Here is a 21,075-nt window from a genome sequence, read left to right as displayed (position 1 = left end):
CAAAAGGAGGTGTCCTTCAGATATATTGCAATATGACATGAATGAACTGAGTGAGCATCCAATTAGGATTCAGGCTCGACAATGATGTGGCTTGAGAAAAGGACATAATGATAGCTTTGAGTCTGCATAGCCCACTTAGATCAGCACAAATTGGTGAGAACAAGCCAAATAACAAGGCAGATGATTGGTGTATAATACAAACAAAACAAAATGGCAGAGGAGAGACATTTACCCGAGATTCATAGAGATGGGCTAGGCGAGTCTTCTCGAGCCCAAGTTGCTTCAATCGGCCAACAAGTTTCTCCACTTCCTTGGTGGTATCGCGCAGCCGCCGTTCCAAAGACTCTTTGTCTTTACGAAGATCCAAAGCTTCTTTCTCACCTCTCACATACTTCATCACCATTGCTTCCTTCTCCCGGCATTCATCTTCACAGCGCCGGTTTGCCTGCGACCATACAGAAACTGAAGATTATTTTCACCCTTTTTGGTGGGTTAGAGAAAACAATTTAAAAGTTAACATTGCTTACACCCACAATTATTAGTGTAGATAAATGTGTAGCCTCAAAGCAGCTTGGTCATGGGTTGCTTTACAATTTTTCTAATGTAAATTTTTCAAATTTTTTTTCCAACCAGAAGTCCTAGCTGTGTCCATATGTTTTTTTTACTTCTCCCACCACACACCCCCTTTCCCACACCTCATCCCCCCCAAGCCCTCTCCCTCCCACAGATCTCCCGATGTCCCTCTCTCAAATGTTGTACTTGTGTGCTTCCCCTCTCTCCCCATCTTGTCTCCCGCTCCCTTTATTGCGTCTTATGTGTCCGTTTTTTTTTTTTTGTCATTAACGTTAGCTCTTACACGAGCCTCGATCTTGTATACAAAAAACGAAAAAAATAAAGGAATGTTCAAGATCAATTTCGGATAATCTCCATTTCCAGACCATGCAATAATATATTGGGTACAATAGAAGACCACTCAATCCCATCACTTTGCATCGTGTTTTTTGTATACATGGCCGAGGCTCATGGAAGAGCTAAAACAGAATGGTATGGAAGACACACCAATGGTAGTGTCATGGTGAGAGTGACATCAAGGGGCTGGGGAAAAGGACACACGGGGTGAACAAGCTGCACACAAGCTGAAACACCGCAATACGAAGAAGGAGGAAAGCAGGAATGAAACAGTAAAGTAAAACAACTGACAAACTAACAACAACAAAAAGACGTGACGCAGAGAGGGGGGAAAAAAAATCACAATTAGAGCCAAGTCAATGGCATGCCTTCACAAATCTCAACACAAAGTAAAGCTAAAATATGGCAAAGAGACCAGGAATGACCCAATATTAAATTTTGGGTTAAAAAACACTTCTGCTGCGACCCCTGTGACCATAAAACCCACCCCCTGGGGCATGAACCAGGGTTCAAATCCAAAACAGATCATTACAATTTCATGCTTCTCCCAATGTTGATTGCATATACGTATATAAAGTTTCATTAAAAAGGTTTGAAAATGTGCCTGTAATTGCGTATTTTTAATACTTTTTGACCGTGCCCTCGGGCCCCAGGGAGCGGGGCAAAAATTATATTTCTCTCGCACCTTAGTGCCCTGTGATGATCATAAATACCAGGTTTTTTGATTCTCTGCACAATCGTTTAGACTTGAGGAAATAGTGTGACAGACAGACAGACAGATTGACAGAGGAACCGATTACAATATTCCCCCATTTTGGGGGGGGTTTTTTTTTTAAAGCATGGGGATAACAACCTAGATAAGGGGAGTGCTTTGGAATTGGTTAATTTGGGGTAGATGAGATCATATGTGTAGATGGTGGATGACCTGATGTAGTGGTGAATAGCCTTCTTGAAGCCCTGGAGGGAACAATGGGACTGAAATGATTGGGGAAGTTGGTTCCAAAGGTGAGAAAAGAGGAACAAATGAGTGGAGGTAAGCAGTGAGCCTGTATTTTGGGAGCTTAACAAAAAGAGAATTGCTGTCAGAGTGTGCGATCCTGGGTTCCCTGGTGTTGGGCTAGCGGCTAGGGTGCCAGCTTAGGATCCTAGGATCCTGGGTTCGAATCCCGGTCGATCGCTGAATTAACACCAGGGGGGTTGACTCAGCCTGTCATCCTTCCGAGGTCGGCTAATTGAGTACTAGTTCACTGGTAATTCCCTGCTTGTCGTAAAAGGCGACAAAAAGGGTTGGCGGCAGGAAGGGCATCCGGCCGTAAAACATTGCTTCAAAAAGGGAACCGAAAAACAACAAAAACCACGGTCCCCGAAAAAGGCCAACCCCCGCTTGCGGGGAAAAAATGGCCTCTAAAGGTGGTTTTTTGTCAGAGTGTGCGAGCCTAGCAGAAAACATAGGATGGTCAGAGCCATGAGTGGACAGAAGATGCAAAACCAAAAGGAAACTGGAGAATACAGAGAGGCCACCAACCGATCTGCAACGCAAAAGTAACAAGAACAAGCGTTACGCCTAGGTCCCCCGTCGGGGAAGTGATGCGAGTTGACAAAGTGGAAGACGCAGAAAACATGCTATGATATGATATTTCTCTCACAAGGTTCAGACATACATGGAGGCGGCCATCTTGGATTTTGACGTGGCGACCCAATTTTCAATAGCGTTCTTCCTTATGCCTAGATACACCCACACACCAGATTAGAAGTTGGTACTTTGCTTATTTTTCAAGATATTCTGCTCACAAGGTTCAGATATATATATATGGTGGCGGCCATCTTGGATTTTGACGTGGCGACCCAATTTTCAATAGCGATATTCCTTATGCCGAGATACACCCACACACCATATTAGAAGTTGGTACTTTGCTTATTTTTCAAGATATTCCACTCACAAGGTTCAGACATACATGGCGACGGCCATCTTGGATTTGGACGTGGTGACCCAATTTTAAACATCGTTCGTCCTTGTGCCTAGATACAGCCACACACCCGATTAGAAGTTGGTACTTCGCTTATTTTTCGAGATATTTCGTTCACAGGGTTCAGACATACATGGCGGCGGCCATCTTGGATTTTGACGTGGCGACCCAATTTTCAATAGCGGTCGTCCTGATGCCGAGATACACCCACACACCAAATTAGAAGTTGGTACTTCGCTTATTTTTCAAGATATTTATCTCACAAGGTTCAGACATACATGGCGGCGGCCATCTTGGATTTTGACGTGGTGACCCGATTTTAAACAGCGTTCTTGCTTGTGCCTAGATACACCCACACACCAGATTAGAAGTTGGTACTTCGCTTATTTTTCAAGATATTTCGCTCACAAGGTTCAGACATATATATATGGTGGCGGCCATCTTGGATTTTGACGTGGCGCCCCAATTTTCAATAGCGTTCTTCCTTATGCCGAGATACACCCACACACCAAATTAGAAGTTGGTACTTCACTTATTTTTCAAGATATTCATCTCACAAGGTTCAGACATACATGGCGGCGGCCATCTTGGATTTTGACGTGGCGACCCAATTTTCAATAGCGTTCTTCCTTATGCCGAGATACACCCACACACCAGATTGGAAGTTGGTACTACGCTTATTTTTCAAGATATTCATCTCAAGGTTCAGACATACATGGCATCAGACATACATGGCGGCGGCCATCTTGGATTTTGACGTGGGTTTCACCCACACACCAAATTCGAATGCGGTCCTTCGCTTACGCACGCACACAAACACGCACGCCCGCACGCATGCACGGACGGAGGGGAAAGCCATAGTCCCCCTTTCGCTACGCTGTGCGACGGGGGACAATAAACACTCAGCTTTGTAAGAGGAAATCCAAATGATTTTAAGGGGTGTCCTTTCAATGTTCACAATCAAAATTAAAGATCAAGTCTGATGGTGAGGCCTAAAGGTTCGAATGAATTAACCATTCAAGCCATTTGTTTAGGAAGGAGATGGGTGAGTTTGCCAGTCGGTCTTTTTGGAAAGAGGCTGCAATTTGTCGGGGTTGAAAGACATATTCCAAATGTTTGAACAGCTCCCGATTCTATGAAGGTATGCAGCGAGGGAAAAGGCTGCTGCCTGCCCGAGGATGAGGCATTTGACGGAAGAGGGTGGAGTCATCATCAATCAAGAGATAGAAGATTTTCCAGAGTCAGAGAGATCGTTGATAAAGATTAGGAATAGGACCCAAAACACTGCCTTGCGAAATCCAGCCTCGACAGGGAGAGGAATTGAGAGGACTCGGTTAAGAGCCTCCATTGGCTATGAGAGTGGAGGACATGAGCAAGCCATGTGCAGAGGTAGCCAATATTTCATTGGCCGAGAGTTTGGAGTGCAAGGTGGGAGCCAGACTGTATTGGCGACTTGAGATATGTCGAGTGAGACAGCACGAGTGAGACAGATCTTGTGCGACATTGAGAGCCTCCTTTCATTGTTGGGAGAGCAGAACCAGCATGGCCAGGGTAGTGACCTGGTCTGAATCCAATGTGATGGTCTAAGATCAGGCCATGGGAGAAAAGGAAGGATTTGATATCTACTGCTGATGATTTGAGGCATGTTGCTCGGCCAATAGTTGGGCAGATCGTTTTTTTGCATGTTTATACAATGCAATGATGTTTGCTGACCATGCTGATGATTTCAGGCATGTTGCTCGGCCAATAGTTGGGCAGATCGTTTTTTTGCATGTTTATACAATGCAATGATGTTTGCTGACTTCCAAGTAGATGGAAGAATGACCAATAGCAAATGATATGCCAAGCAGGGCAGAAAGAGGATGTGCAAAAACAGCAGAGCAGATTTTAGGACACATGGGCTGATGCTGTCATCGTAGTGATCGTTTGTACATTTTGATTTACATTGCCCCATTGTTCCTTTTTATTTGCACCTTCCCCTCCCATGAAAAATAAAGTCCTTGAGTTCCCTCCCCATCCCCCCTGCCCCCCCCCCCCCATTTTTCATGATCTCACCTGTGCCTTGTAAATAATTCTAATAAATCCCTTGTTGACGTTACTTTCCAATCTGTTCGTGCCCATCTTTTCCTCCACTGACCCAGCACTGTTCACACTTGGTGTAGCTCGGGAGATTAGCATTTTCCGACTAATTGGCTCGTTAGTCTGACTTGCACCAAGCGATTATTTGGCCACCCTCATTAACGACATAATTAAGATGAGATTGGTGCATAGCCGGAGGTGCGTATCCCAGCCTGAAGGTCACGTGACATCCAGTTAAACAGTATTAGAACGTGGACACTGAAGCACGTGATTAACTGGTTGGCATCCGTGGTTGATTAGCAAACTGCTGCGACACGAAGTTATTCGTGTGCGGTAGCCTCAGGCCAGGCAAGTTCAGGGAGAACCAAGGCTACCCCCCTCTTAGTATACCCAGAACCCAGGGCTGCAACAATTTGAAGACTATGCAAAAATTATCTTCATACATGGACAATGGAAAGAAATACCAGATTATGATAGAAAAACTGCAAAAGAAAAAAGAAAAAAGACATGCCACATTTTCGGAGAGAAAATGGAATCGTGTAAACCATCCATCAAATCAAAATAAACCTTTTGAGGAGAAGCCTGATTTTTCTCACCTGTTCAAAGCGGATACCAAAGTCTTGCTGCAGCTGCGCTATGGAACTCTTTGATGTATTTTCCTGGGTCACCAGCCTCTCCTTTGCAGCTACCAGATGTTGCTGCAGCTCCTTATTCTGAATCTCATTCTAAATGACAGTTTTTCAAAAAAGTTAGAGAGTATAAAATTTAAAATTGTTTGCTAAAAGAGATTAAATATTTAATTCTTGCTTGTTTGCATTGACAGAGTCTAATTAATTTAAGTAAAAACATGAAACTGAAATGATTCAGACATATGGGTGGGAGACTGGGAGAGTGTAAACAAAATGGGAGGTTAGTAAGCACAAGCAATTAGAATAAATGAATTGAGCAATCAAAGAATCAAGACATTTGTGTGAAACCTCATTTATTTATTTATTTATTCGTATGCTGCATCATTTTCTGAGGGCGGTTTCCACAGTTTCCATAGCTGTGCCGCTGATGCAATTCCCCCTTACCAGCTAACTGGTACTCATTTTTCCGACCTCGGAAAGATGACAGGCTGAGTTGACCTGCCTGGTGTCAGTCAGTTAATTCAATGGTACGACAAGGAATTGAACTCAAGACCCTGGGATTTGAAGCCGAAGCAGTTAGAAGCTGACACGTGATTAACTGGTTGGCATCCTGCCTTGATGCATGCCACATGGCATCGTGTAAACCAACACCAACAACAGGCTTGTGTGAACATTAATCAACACACATTGGCACATAAAGAGAAGCCTACTCTCTTCTTGTGCTGCCATATTTTCTTGTAATGAAGGTGCCAGCTGTTAATCAACATATTCAGGCTGTTGAGCCAACATTTTATAATCAACCAACATGCCATATTTTATGCACGATGGGAAGGTAGCACAAAGTACATGATTGTGTTCAATGAGAATACACTGAAAGATCCACTCAGTTTTGTTTATAATAGATCCTTGGGGAACAGGCTTGTCCAACATGGCCGACTGGTGGCCATTTTGTTACTTAAGTGTCCCCATCCATTTCTCAGAGATGCATGGACCAATGGGAGCCGTGCGTGCTGACAGGGTTGATTAAACCTTTGTGATAAAAATGAAGAAGAAGAAGGGGATTCGAAGGCATGATGCTTCTCGTATGGCAATTTATATTTGAACGCTTTGTGTGCGAGGAGAGGTGGTTTCTACAGGCTGAATGGGCTATACAGCGATCTGCACTGGTTTATCTTGGTAAGACGAGACTGTTGATTGATGGCTAATGTGATAGAAAGCTTTACCCATTTATATATATATATTTTTTTATAGGACTAATGAGATGATTGCTTATGTGCTTAGGATGTGAAGATCGATTTCAATAAAGCCTCTTATCTTGGAGCGAGGTCTTGAATCAATTTCATCACAACCTTACTTAGCCTGGTGTTGGCTTAGCGGTTAGGGTGCCGGCTTGGGATCCGAGGATCTTGGGTTCGAATCCCGGTCTATCGCTGAATTAACACCAGGGGGGTTGACTCAGCCTGTCATCCTTCCGAGGTCGGCAAATTGAGTACCAGTTCACTCGTAATTCCCTGCGTGTCGCAAGAGGCGACTAACAGGGTTGGCGGCAGGAAGGGCATCCGGCCATAAAACATTGCTTCAAAAAAGGGGACAAAGGTGCCCGAAAAAGGCCAACCCCTGCTCTGTGGGGAAAAATGGCATCTAAAGGTGGTTCTTTCTTCTTACTAAGAATTTTTATTCAACATTTGATTAGACTTTTCAGGGTCCCTCATCGCGAGTACCACTCGACCCAAACAAAGCCAATGGAAATCTGATGCAACAAACCCAGGCAGTGTATTACAGCAATGGCCTACAGGCCTGATATCTCAGGCCCACCAGAAAACCAAGATGTCAGCCATATTATATTGTCTGGGTTACATGGTGGGTGGAGTCAAGCGACAAATGTGGGTGGGCTCCAGAAACTGTCCGACCAACGGGTGCAGATTTCAAAAATCGACCCCCTACAAGAACCACAACAACAACAACAACACCAATGCCGAGCTCTTGTAGACCTGCGGCACGTTGCAGATAAAAACATTTGCACACTCAAGCCTGTGCATCTTGAGAAAATATGTACCTGCATCAATGCTGACATACAAGCTTGTTTGTTTTCACTGCTCTGAGCCAAGTCTCGTTTCAACATCTCAATTTCAGCCTGCATTCCCCCAAAATGTTCCTGCTGCCTCCTTGCCTCCTCCATCAACCTGTATGGCAGAAAAAATAACATAAGAATAGATAGGAGACAAGGTTCATCGATTAAAAATATATTCAGTGACTGCACATGGACTGGAAACAACTTTGAAATAAAACCTAGACGGTTTATTATCATAACTCCAGGGCTTATCAACATAAAATCAATGCCAAGCTTTCTCAAATCTGTAAAAATTAATCAGGGGAAATAAAATGCACAGTATTTTGAGGGGTAATGGAGCGTAACGTCTTGTGTTCACATTGTTTGTTTAACTTTTAAATAAGAACCAAATGCCAAAATAAAAGTGAAGATTATGGTCAAATTTCATTATCGAAAAAAAAATGGTTAAAGAACATTTCCTGCCATACCGAGAAATTGTTTCATTCTGCTGGCTGCATCGTGCTTTGAGATAATGATGGTCCTGCTGGTAGCTTGCAGTTCGGGCTTCTTTTCTCAGGTCGTTTGGAAGTGCGGATAAAGGGTGGCCAAGAGACTCCTCAGTGAGACCAAGCTCCGCAAGCAAAGCATCTTCCACTGAGGTAGGGTTATCGACAGGTGTTGACAAAGCTTCAATAGCTTTTGTAGAATTCAAATCGCAATGATCGCTGCACAGTTCCCCATTCAAGTCACTTGACAGACCATTCGGCAACATTTTTTGTGCGGCTTTTACAACAAACACACGAGCAGAAATAAGAGGTTCCAAAATCGCAGAAGATTGCTCAAAATTATTGGGCAGAGATAAAGTCACGTCAACAACCTCTCTTTTTGATGCACATGGTGCATTCGCAGATGCTATTTCTGCCAGTGTTTTCAGTGACCTCTCCGACCACAAAGCATCTCCGTTGGTAGCTGGTTCACTTGAACCTTTTTCAATTCCATCTGAAATGGGATCATTGATAGTTTCATTGGATCGTTCTGCTTGTAGGCTCATAGAACATTCCTCTTCTGCATTTGTTACACTCTCCATTGTTCCTCATTTGTCACCAGCTGCACACCATCAGCCTGTTAGAGAAAGAAATATTTGGTAGGAAAAACAAGAAATACAAGTCAAAACATATAATCATTTATAAACAAACTAGAATGACACTCTTCTACATCACAACGTCGACCGATATGCCTCCACCCACATTATTACATCATTATAATACTTGTACCAAGTTTGATTTAAATCCATTCAGCTGTTCTCAAGTTATCACATTTTTACCAGATATGACCTCTAATCTTTGATCTCGGGACCCCAGAATATAATCAGTTAATCTTTACATCATTATACATAACTGCACCAAGTTTGAATTAGGTCACTTCAGTCGTTCTCAAGTTATAGACCTATTACAGACTTTAACTTTGACCCCAAGTCTAATCAGTTAATCTTTACATCATTATACATATCTGTACCTAGTTTGAATTAGATCACTTCAGCCGTTCTCAAGTTATAGACCTATTACAGACTTTAACTTTGACCCCAAGTCTAATCAGTTAATCTTTACATCATTATACATATCTGTACCTAGTTTGAATTAGATCACTTCAGCCGTTCTCAAGTTATAGACCTATTCCAGACTTTGACCTCTTGGCCCCAAATTCTAATCAGTTAATCTTTACATCATTCTACACACCTGCACCAAGTTTGACGAAGAACCCTTCAGGCGTTCTCAACTTATCGGAGTAACGAAAACCTATCACGGACAGCCGGACGGAGGGACGGACAACCTGAAAACATAATGCTTCCAGCAACTTCATTGGTGGAGACATAAAACCCCCAATATCCAAGCTTATCATTTCTGTGATTCAGGAAATAGCCTTATCTCACCAAGATGTTTGCACAAGCTCAAGCAATTACATTTTAAGGAATAACAGCCAGACCAACATTCGCTGTCACAATATTGGCGGACCCTGTGTATTCGTGATTCATAACACGTGAGCTGCTTCTACATTCGAGGCCCCGTGCTTCACGTTTTGGTGGGTGCAAATAGCATATCCTCCACAAGCCAGGCACATGACACAGTTCTAATACAATCTTTCGCCACCCATGCAAACCATTTGTCACCAGCTGCGTAAACCATTTGCCACGAGCCACACACATAGCTGTTCTAAAAGTATTTTCCATGAGTCAGGCGTAAAGCAGCTGTACATACAACAACATGCATTTTAAAGGCGATTTTCCCTGCTAGAGCGGGGGTTAGCCTTGCGGTCCCCATGACAATCTTCTCCATTTTGCCCTATTTTCTGCATCTCTCCTTGTTAACCCCCTTGCCCGCATTTCTTCTTCCACCATCTTTAGCCAAGTCTTTCTCGGTCTTCCCCGTCCTCTGCTTCATTCTACATTCATTTCCATCACTCTTCTCAACCAGTCACTTTCATCCTTCCTCAACACATGACCAAACCATCTCAACCTGTTCCTCTTCACAGCATCAATCACAGGCTCTATTCCCATCATCTTTCGCAATTCATCATTTGTCTTCCTCTGTCTCAACGATACTCCGCACATCCGTCGAACCATTCGCATTTCCACCCTTTCCAACCTTCGTTGCTGCTCTACGTTCATTACCCATGTCTCGCTCCCATAAATCATAACACTTCTCACACATGCAGCATACACCTTTCCCTTCAGCTTCAACGACACTCCCCTCATCATCAGCACGCCACTCAGTTCCCGAAAGTTCTTCCATGCACATCTCACTCGAGCAACCGTTGCCGAGTCTGATCCACCTTCTCCATTCAGCATGTCTCCGAGGTAGCAAAATGTTTTCACACCTTCCAGTTTCATGCCATCTCCAAGATCCAACTCAACATCTCCTCCATCTGCAGCTCCCTCTGTGCACACCTTACACTTGAATGTAGCTGCCACACTGGTTAATGACCCTCTCTGACCACTACATTTTTGATGAACCCACTCAGCGCACATTGTACATTGAATGGAGTTCACTCCGACACCCTTCCTACACACAGCACAGGGCCACTTCCCAGTTCTTTCCACCTCACCACATGCTTTACCACTTGCCATCACCTTCGTCTTTCCGATATTCACCTTCAGACCTTTTGTCTCCATACATTCCTTCCACGTGTTCATCTTTTCCTTCAGTCCATCCATACTTTCCGCAATCAACACCAGATCATCTGCATACAACAACTCCCACGGTAAACCCTCCTTTACGTTCTGAGCCAGCACCTCCATCACAGCTACAAATAGTAGTGGACTTAGTACCGACCCCTGATGCACTCCCACCTTCACCTCAAACTCACCACTGTTCCCGTCCTTCGTCCTTACAGCTGTGCGAGCTCTTTTGTACATTGCCATCACTACTCTGATCAACCATTCCTCCACTCCTAACTTCCTCAATGCCCATATCAATACTTTGCATGGTACCCTATCGAATGCTTTCTCCAGATCAACAAACCCAAGAAACAACTTCTTCCTCTTCTCCATGTACTTCTCCTGCAACTGCCTCACAAAGAAAAGCGCGTCTGTCGTTCCTCTTCCTGGCATGAATCCAAATTGCATTTCGTCCATCTTCATTTTCTTCCTTATCCTCCTCTCCAACACCCTTTCCAATACCTTCATTCCATGCTCCAATAGCTTTATCGCTCGGTACGAGCCACACTCCAGAGGGTCACCTTTCCCCTTGTATAGAGGGACGAGGGTACTCAGTTCCCAATCCACTGGAATGCAGCCTTCCTTCACCACCAGATTACAGATCTCTGTCATTCTCTTCACACCCCAACTTCCTGCTGCCTTCAACATATCTCCCACAACTCCCGTCGGCCCTCCCGCTTTTCTACCCTTCATTGCTTTTATCGCTTCCTCAACTTCCTTCTCAGTTATCTTCTCTGCCGGTCCTAAAACTGGGTTACTCTCTATGTCGCCATCCCATTCATTCTCTGTATTCAACAGCATTTCCATATATCTTTTCCATCTTCCTTTAATTCCATCTGGGTCGACAACCATTTGTCCCACTTCATCCTTCAAGCAACTCACCCCCATCACATCACACCTCTCTTTCGCTCTCTGCTTTGCAATCCTGAATACCGCTCTCTGACCCTCTTCCGAATCCAAGCGTTCTCCGTACATTTTCCTACATGCCTCCTGCGCCTTTGCGACCTCTTTCTTTGCAGCCTTCCTGGCTGCCTTATAACTTTCATGCTCTGCTGTTTCTGCTCCCGTACCCTTCACCTTCTGCCACTCCTTGAACTTCTTCCTCTTCACGTCAATCCTCTTTCCAACTTCATCATCCCACCACCATATTTCCGAGTGCCTCGGTGGTCCTTTTGTCCATCCACATACCTCACCAACGGCTCCCAACAGACTAGCTTTCATTGACATCCAACCACTTTCAAGCTCAACCACATCAGCCTCGACCCTACTCAGCCTCTCTTTTAATGCCTCCCTTACTGTCACCTCTTTCAACCTCCACACCTTCATTCTCGGTTGGTACTTTACCCGCCGAGCTCTCCTCGCACCTTTCACCCTTACGTCGCAGACAACCAAGTGGTGCTGTGAAACAGCCTCCTCCCCCGGGATCACCTTTGTGTCCCAGAGGTGCCCCCTATCTCGCCTATGCACCATCAGGTAGTCAACGGTTGTCGTCGACCCACCTGACGTGTATGTAACAAGCTTATTATCCTCTTTCTGGAACTGAGTATTACAAATCAACAAATCAGCTCCATCAGCAAACTCCAAAATCCTTTCACCTTCTCCATTTCTCACACCATATCCGTAACCCCCATGAACTCCGTCAAAACCATCCATACTCCTTCCCACATGTCCATTTAGGTCTCCTCCTACCACAACAACTTCCTCATCTTTCACGTTTTCCATCAGCTTCTCTAACGCACACCAGAACTTGTCCTTTTCTTCATCGCTTCGACCAACCTGCGGAGCATATCCCGAGATGACGTTCACCAAGAGCTTTCCAATCATAATTTTCACCATCATCAACCTATCACTCACTCTAGTCACACTCACCACACTGTCTACAAACTCCTCAGAAAACAGGACACCAACACCAGTACATGCACAAAAAAAATCCCAAAACACCATCCCCCACCACCGAAATCCCCCACAAACAATGGGCAGACTACCCACCCATCCTCCATCTATCTATCCACAACCCCTGCACGACTACTTAAGTGCAGCATGCCCTGGATTTCATTCTTCTCATCGTTCCATCATGGGTTTCATGCGTATGAGTAGTGCAGGAGATGTCACTGCTCCCACGAGGCAGAAAACCATCATGAGCCTGAGTCAGAAAATGGAACTGCTCGACCGACTAGCAAGAGGTGAGAATTCGGCCTGTGGGCAGGCATTATGGCATCAATGAGTCGACTGTGTGCCACATAAAGAAGAACAAGGAGGTGATTCGCAGAAGCGTTGCGCCGAATGCAGCAATGCAGTTTGTGGAAAGAGCAGCAAATTTGTCAAAGATCATGTTTGATAATTACGTACTAAATGTTTCAGATATAGTGCCAAACTGAATATTTCAGAATACATATTTGAAAATACCATCAACGGTACCCGCCCGATGGGCGGGGCTCCAATTGGGAGGCCCAAATGAAAAGACAAAATATCAGAAATTGAAGGGTTTTTTATTTTAAACGATTCATATAAACATCCATTGAATCATATCACACGCAAATCATCAAAATCTAAACAGTATCTTGAGAAATTCAACAAAAGACACATCACTGTTCATATCGGTAAATATTATTCCATCGTGTTTCAAATCGTGATCGTGAATCGTGATCGATAATAGTGTTCACAATCGCTATGTCGTATGTACTCGCGATACGTGTAACTGTACCAAATCAACAGTTAAAAGGATTTTGAGCCGATAGCTGTTACGGCTTTGGCAAGATCGATGAAGACAGCGATCTGTTAGCGTATTCACCGCCCAAATAGTTATGTGGAATTCTCTCATGTAGAGATTAAACGTTACGGCTGTTACGGCCTTGGCCAGATCGATGGAGACAGCGTTTATTATACTTTTAATGAAGGACACCGTCTAGTGTCTCAAGCCCCAGTCCCCATCACGGATGGGGCTCAGCGGTTTACCCGAGCCTGACGGCGAAGGGCAAGGTACACGCTGGCCCGTCAAGTGTAGCGCGCATTGCGGCCCCGGACATCGAAGGGCATTAAACGTTCATTCAACATTAAACGTTCATTTAACATTAAACGTTCATTAAAGGATTACGAAACGAAAAACATTACGAAATTACGTTCACACCGTCACGTTAAACACTACCGTGAACACGTACATCTTCACAATGGACGTTATGCGAACGTGAATGTTATGCGGGAGTCCAAACCTGAGAATACTGGAGACCATAGCTGAAATTGGGAAAACTAAATAGCCTATTTTACTCCTGGAGATCCCAGGATTACCCACACAAAATATCGTTTCGATCGGTTGAGCCGTTTTTGTGGTACCTTCGAACAGACGGACAGACATTTGGTGAATTATAGTAAGATTAAAGGTATAAAACACATCGACACTGCTAGGACTTCCAGGAAAGAAGTTGGTATTTCAAAAATGTGGATCTGGGGTGAATAAACGGGGGTAGAAAAGATCAAGGTTTTGGATGGGGAAAGATAAGAGATGGTGGTGAACAGCTGTTTAAAAGACCTGGCGGGAGGAGTGGGATTGAAGAGAGCGAGGGAGTTTGTTCCAGAGGCGGGAGTAAAGAGAAACAAGCGTTACGCCTAGGTCCCCTGTCGGTGAAGTGATGTGAGTTGACAAAGTAGAAGACGCAAGGCGGCCATCTTGGATTTTGACGTGGCGACCCAATTTTCAATAGCGTTCGCCCTTATGCGTAGACACACCCACACACCAGATTAGAAGTTAGTAGTTCGTTTATTTTTCAAGATATTTCGCTCACAAGGTTCAAACATATATATGGTGGCGGCAATCTTGGATTTTAACTTGGCGACCCAATTTTCAATAGCGTTCTTCCTTATGCCTAGATACACCCACACACCAGATTAGAAGTTGGTACTTCGCTTATTTTTCAAGATATTTCGCTCACAAGGATCTGACATACATGGCGGTAGCCATCTTGGATTTTGACGTGGCGACCCAATTTTCAAAAGCGTTCTTCCTTATGCGGAGATACACCCACACACCAGATTAGAAGTTAGTAGTTCGTTTATTTTTCAAGATATTTCGCTCACAAGGTTCAGACATATATATGGTGGCGGCCATCTTGGATTTTGACGTGGCGACCCAATTTTCAATAGCGTTCTTCCTTATGCCTAGATACACCCACACACCAGATTAGAAGTTGTTACTTCGCTTATTTTTCCAAGATATTCCGCTCACAAGGTTCAGACATACATGGCGTCAGACATACATGGTGGTGGCCATCTTGGATTTTGACGTGGGTTGCACCCACACACCAAATTAGAATTCGGTCCTTCGCTTACGCACGCATGCACGCACGCATGAACGCACGCACGGGAAAACCATATTCCCCCGTTCGCACCGCAGTGCGACGTGGGACAATGAAAGAGTGAAGGTGAGCAGAGAGTCTTGATTTTGGCAATTTCACCAGAAGAGGGTTGCTGGCAGATCTTGTGCATCCTATATGACTATTTGGAGGATAGCGCACAGATAAGAGCTGGGAGAGCTAGGCCAGAAGGAGTCAGTAGAAGACAGAAAGACCACCAACCTGCCTGCGGTGAGTGAGTGAAAGTCCCTCACAATCAGCTTCATTGCGGGAGATTCCAATGATTCTGAAAGCTTTAATTTCAACAGCGTGAAGCCGAGCTAGGTGTGAGGCAGGAGCACCAGCCGAGAGGAGAGAGCAGTATTCCATTGAGCTGCGGATGAAAGCCTTGTATATGGTGAGGAGCGCAGGTGTGCCAAGGAAGGACTTCGCACAGCGGAGGATGCCCAGTCGGCGACTGGCTTTGGAGGCCAGCTTGGAAATGTGGTTTTCCCAGGAAAGATCATGGCAGATAGTGAGACCCAAAAGCTTGAGTGACAGAACTTCTTGGAGAGGATTGTTGAGAAAGTAGATGGGATGGTTTTCCAGTCGGTCTTTTCGGAGAGACATAGTAAGAGTGTGAGATTTGTCAGGATTGAAAGACATGTTCCACTTGTTTGACCAGTCTGTGATTTTGTCCAGGTCTGCAGAGAGTGAGGAGGCTGCAGACTGCCGATCTGAAGGATGAGGAATGGAGTGGCAGAGAGTGGAGTCATTAGCAAAGAGATAGAGAGGATTTTCAAGAGAGTCAGAGAGATCATTGATGAAGACCAGAAAAAGCACAGGGCCCAGAACACTGCCTTGAGGACCTCCAGCCTGGACAGGAAGAGGAGAGGAGAGAAATCCATTCAGGGCCACACGTTGACTATGACCAGAGAGGAAGTCCGCAAGCCATGCGTGGAGATTTCCATGGATACCATAGGAAGAGAGTTTGGTGAGCAGAGCGGGGTAACAGACCGTATCGAAGTTACGCGATATGTCAAGAGAGACAGCTCTGATTTCCTGTTTGGCATTGAGGACAAACACCCATTGTTGAGACATCAGAAGCAGCATGTCCAGAGTAGAGTCCAGAATAGAGTCCAGAGTAGAGTCCAGAGTAGAGTCCAGAGTAGAGTCCAGAGTAGAGTCCAGAGTAGAGTCCAGAGTAGAGTCCAGAGTAGAGTCCAGAGTAGAGTCCAGAGTAGAGTCCAGAGTAGAGTCCAGAGTAGGGTCCAGAGTAGGGTCCAGAGTAGGGTCCAGAGTAGGGTCCAGAGTAAAGTCCAGAGTAGAGTCCATCTCCAAATCTCCCGCAATGAAGCTACCTCCGAGGGCCTTTCACTTACTCACCGCAGGCAGGTTGGTGGTCTTTTACTTCTACCGACTCCTCTCCGGCCTTGCTCCTCCAGCTCTCTCTGGGCTCTGTCCCCCAAATATTCCTACAGTTCGCACAAGATCTGCCTGCAACCCTCATGGTGAAACTGCCAAAATCAAGACTTTCTGCTCACCTTCACTCCTTCATTCCTCTTTTCTCCCGCCTCTGGAACAAACTCCCTCACTCTTCAATCCCACTCCTCCCTCCAGGTCTTTAAAACAGCTGTTCACCACCATCTCTTATCTTCCCCATTCCAAAACTTTGATCTTTTCTACCCACGCTAATTTCACCCCAAATCCACTTTTTTTAAATACCAACTTCTTTCCTGGAAGTCCTTGGTGTACTTGTGTTTACACTTCTCCCACCCCCCCCCCCCCCCTTCCCATGCCACCTTCCCCCAATCCCTCTCCCTCCCACACATTCCCGATGTCCCTGCTCTCAAATGTTGTGTTTATGTGCTTCCCCTTCTCTCCCCAACTTGTCTACCGCTCCCCTTTTTATATACTTTGTTTGTTTGTCTCTTTGATTTGTTTTTGTGATAAATGTGAGCTCTTTCACAAGCCTCGATTCTGTATACAAAAAAAAAGAAAAAAGAAAAAAAGAGTAAACTGGTCTGAAACCAAATTGATGGTCATAGATACAGCCATTGGAGAAGAGGAAAGATTTGATATCCAAAGCAATGATGGATTCCATGACTTTGCTGATAATTGGGAACAGGCTGATTGGTCTGTAGTTGCAAGGATCTGTTTTTGCACCTTTTTTGTGTAAAGCGGTAATGTTTGCTGATTTCCAAGATTCTGGCAGATGACTTTGAGTAAAAGAGAGGGTGAAAAGAACAGAGAGAGGGTGAGATAGAGCGGCAGAGCAGGATTTTAGGACCCGTGGGCTGAAGCCGCCTGGTCCAGTTGCAGAATCAGAGTCGAGGTTTGACAAAAACTTTTCCACCTTGTCAGGAGAGAAGGACACAGATTCCAGGAGCAGCTGGGTTTGACTGGGTAAGGTGGGTACAGAGAGGGATGGGTTTGGGACAAAAGATTTTGAGGCAAACACAGAGTTGAGGCATTCAGCTTTGTCACATGCGGTGTCAACTGCGTAGCCATTTGAGGTTAGGGAGGGGATGGAGGGAGAACAAACACCAGAAATAGACTTGCCCAGACGACACCAGGATTTGGAGGAAGGAGACAGGTTTGAGAGTTCAGTCTTGAGAGTAGAGAGATAGTGCTTCCTGGCTCTCCTCAGGGTAGACACACACTTGTCCCAAGCTTGGTGGAAGGAATTGAGATTGCTTTCAGTTGGATTAGCCTTCCAAGAGGCAAAGGCAAGTTGTTTCAGGGCAACTGCCTCACCACAAGATTCCATGTACCATGGACGGGAGGAAGGGTATGACAACTGAAGACGAGATGGGATAAATATGTGCACGAGAAAGAGCAGTGCACTTTGGAAGAATTCCCAGGAAGAGTTGATGTCGGAGGCAGTAGAGATGGGAGACCAGTCCAGATGATTGATGGCTGCTTGAAGACCAGGCCGGTCGGCCTGAGTGAAATGCCAGACTCGTCGACGCTGAGGAGGCTCTCTGAGAATGGCCAGAGAGATGTCCACTTTCACAAGCACATGATCAGAAGAACCGATTGGAGCAGAAGAAGAGCAGCAGACATTTTCAGGGAATTTTGTCATAACCAATTCTGGAAGAGAAGATGCTCCGTTGACTGAGAACGGGTATGGAAATTGAGAGATTGTGTCAGTCCCAATGAGTCGCAGAAGTCCTTTGCTGAGGAACCATGGCTGGTGAGCAAGGTACCCACACCCAGCCAGCTGGCATGACAGTTGAAGTCACCACATATGAGGAAGAGAGAGTTGGGATGAGTGGATAGAAGGTGGTCTATGTTGTCAGACAGCAAAATGTAAATGGAGTCATCACTGTTTGGAGGACGGTACAAAACATATATGAACAAAAGGTGGGAGTGGAGAGGAAGCCGTAGCCAGAGGTACTCCTGCGGGTGAGGTGGAGAGAGGGCAGTGCAAGGAGAGTGATGAAGAGAGTTTTTGATAATGATAGCAACCCAACTAACAGGACGAGGCTCAGGTCTATCATAATCGGAGGAGGGAGTAACCAGGGAGAGATAAAATCATTACTCAATTCCATATCTGAAAAGTGGGCAGAGAATGCAGTTTTACGCTTGAAAATGAAATACATACACAAACTCGATGCCCCAACCAAATTTTTATTTCGCCTCCAAAAGGAGACCGCATCTTCATCTTCAGACCCTATTTTCTGCATCTCCCCTTGTTAACCCCCTTGCCCGCATTTCTTCTTCGACCATCTTTAGCCAAGTCTTTCTCGGTCTTCCCCTTCCTCTACTTCCTTCTACATTCACTTCCATCACTCTTCTCAACCAGTCACTTTCATCCTTCCTCAACACATGACCAAACCATCTCAACCTGTTTCTCTTCACAGCATCCATCACAGGCTCTATTCCCATCATCTTTCGCAATTCATCATTTGTCTTCCTCTCTCTCAACGATACTCCACACATCCACCGAACCATTCGCATTTCCACCCTTTCCAGCCTTCGTTGCTGCTCTACGTTCATTACCCATGTCTCACTCCCATAAATCATAACACTTCTCACACATGCAGCATACACCTTTCCCTTCAGCTTCAACGACACTCCCCTCCTCATCAGCACGCCACTCAGTTCCCGAAACTTCTTCCATGCACATCTCACTCGAGCAACCATTGCCGAGTCTGATCCACCTTCTCCATTCAGCATGTCTCCTAGGTAACAAAATGTTTTCACACCTTCCAGCTTCCAGCATACATGATGCCAATACCCAGGGTAAACCCCCCCTGGCCCCTGCGAGGGAGCGAGTGAAGTCAATTTGTCGACTTGTAATATAAATCATGCCACTGATTTTATTTACTCATGAGCATAAATTTTACACTGAAGTTATTTCTCTTTATTCCCTCTGCCACCGAAGATGGATGGATGCTATGTTTTCACCCCTGTTTGCCTGTGTGCAGGATATCTCAAAAAGTTATAGATGGATTTGGATGAATCTCGTTGAGCAGGTTGGGTGTGTGACAAGGACAAAATCGAGACAGCAGCTCAGAATCGGAATCGATTCTGAAATTTTAAGAATCACCCAAACCTAGCTGTTGCTCGTGCCCCGAAAACACTCTGGGGCAGATTGTGTCAATTCTTAAGTCCGTTTTTCATTCTGGTCTCTGTTGCCCATAATCCGTATGTATGTTATAAAATAGGAGTGTTCGTCCGTCCGTCCCCGAACGACCCCTCAGTTTTGGGGCGAGCCCCACCAAACCTTCTGTGGAGCGTATTGGGGTCCCAATGGGTGTCCAAAGGTGGGCGGTTTCATAAATCCCTCAATATAATTATGATTTTGACCTTCGAACGATACGAAGCTGCTCCCGATCAGGAAGTAAACACATACATTCGCTCCATATTTGTTGACATCACGAGTGTTTGTAATATTGTATTTTATTATATTAATGCTATATTATTAATTTGTGATTGGAATTATGTTGTTTGGAATGAAATTATAGAAAGTTCTAGTTTGAAGGAGAATGATGTGAGGGTTTCCATCCGTGATACTCACAGATTCGTCATTTGCAGGTGCACCATTAACTGCGTATATAAACATTCATCTGCAGGGTTTTTTTTAGTCCAAGTCATTCACGAACCGGCTGTCCATGCCTGACGTCCGAGTGAAGGTGGCACAGGAACAGCTCGTGTGTACACACAAATTGCTGACGTCCCAAAACAACCTCCACAGGGCAATAGACCTTTGTACTTCTTTTTAAAATTCGAATCGACTGCCAAGAAAGCAGACGTGGAGGGAGGAGGAATTCAAAAACACTGCGGGGCAAAGGGTCGATTCCTCATCCATGGCTAACCAACTTCACCTTCTGTACAATTCAAAGTAAACTCTCACCAGAGGCAGAGCCAAAGCCAGAGGCAGAGGCAGAGCCAAAGCCAAAGCCAAAGCCAGAGGCAGAGCCAGAGCCAACGCCAAAGCCAGTACGTACAATGTACATCATCAGATGAAACACTTGATCAGATCCAAAACTCCGATTTTCCTCACCAAACTCATGGAAGCCAGGTGGACGAACCACGGTGAGAAGAAGCGTGTAGGTTTTCTCAGTCACCAATCACAATGGAGCCATTTCTATCCTTGCTTTGATTGCTGCACCGAATCGAAGCGGAACGCCAAAACCTTCTAGGCCGCAAATTTACACGTAATACCTGTCGTCATCACGCCCCACGAAACAATGCCTCTCTCAAGTTCTCAACAAAGAACGTCGTTACGTAACACTGAGGCGCACGATGACGTCTGTCGCTACGTGGCGTCTTTCACTTGAGCCTTCCTCAACAATGATCCATAATTTGTTCGTTTCGATGATCCAATAGTCATTTAGATACCGTTTAGTTTGTTTGACGCATGATGTTTTACTTCATGTGGAGAATGAACAAG

At 45.0% G+C, this 21,075-nt stretch overlaps 1 protein-coding gene across 3 annotated transcripts in view; it reads right to left on the bottom strand.

The window, feature by feature from the left end:
• Positions 1-20,879, bottom strand: part of CCDC186 (coiled-coil domain containing 186) — a 188,966-nt gene extending 168,087 nt beyond the window's left edge. For all 3 annotated transcript variants that reach the window (XR_013622393.1, XR_013622394.1, XM_078771761.1), the window contains exons 1-5: positions 20,686-20,879; positions 8,123-8,756; positions 7,641-7,767; positions 5,552-5,680; positions 233-445 (exon numbers count right to left, since the gene is read on the bottom strand). Coding sequence is in view for 1 of the 3 variants with exons in the window: in XM_078771761.1 (XP_078627887.1) it covers positions 233-445; positions 5,552-5,680; positions 7,641-7,767; positions 8,123-8,721 (1,068 nt within the window). In the remaining 2 variants the exon portion in view is untranslated. The remainder of the gene's footprint in view (positions 1-232; positions 446-5,551; positions 5,681-7,640; positions 7,768-8,122; positions 8,757-20,685) is intronic.
• Between the last annotated feature and the right edge of the window lie 196 nt (positions 20,880-21,075).

The sequence above is a fragment of the Myxine glutinosa genome, chromosome 2 (assembly GCF_964187855.1).
Source record: "Myxine glutinosa chromosome 2, kmMyxGlut1.1, whole genome shotgun sequence".
Classification (NCBI taxonomy): domain Eukaryota; kingdom Metazoa; phylum Chordata; class Myxini; order Myxiniformes; family Myxinidae; genus Myxine; species Myxine glutinosa.
This window is presented reverse-complemented; position numbering and strand designations above follow the sequence as displayed.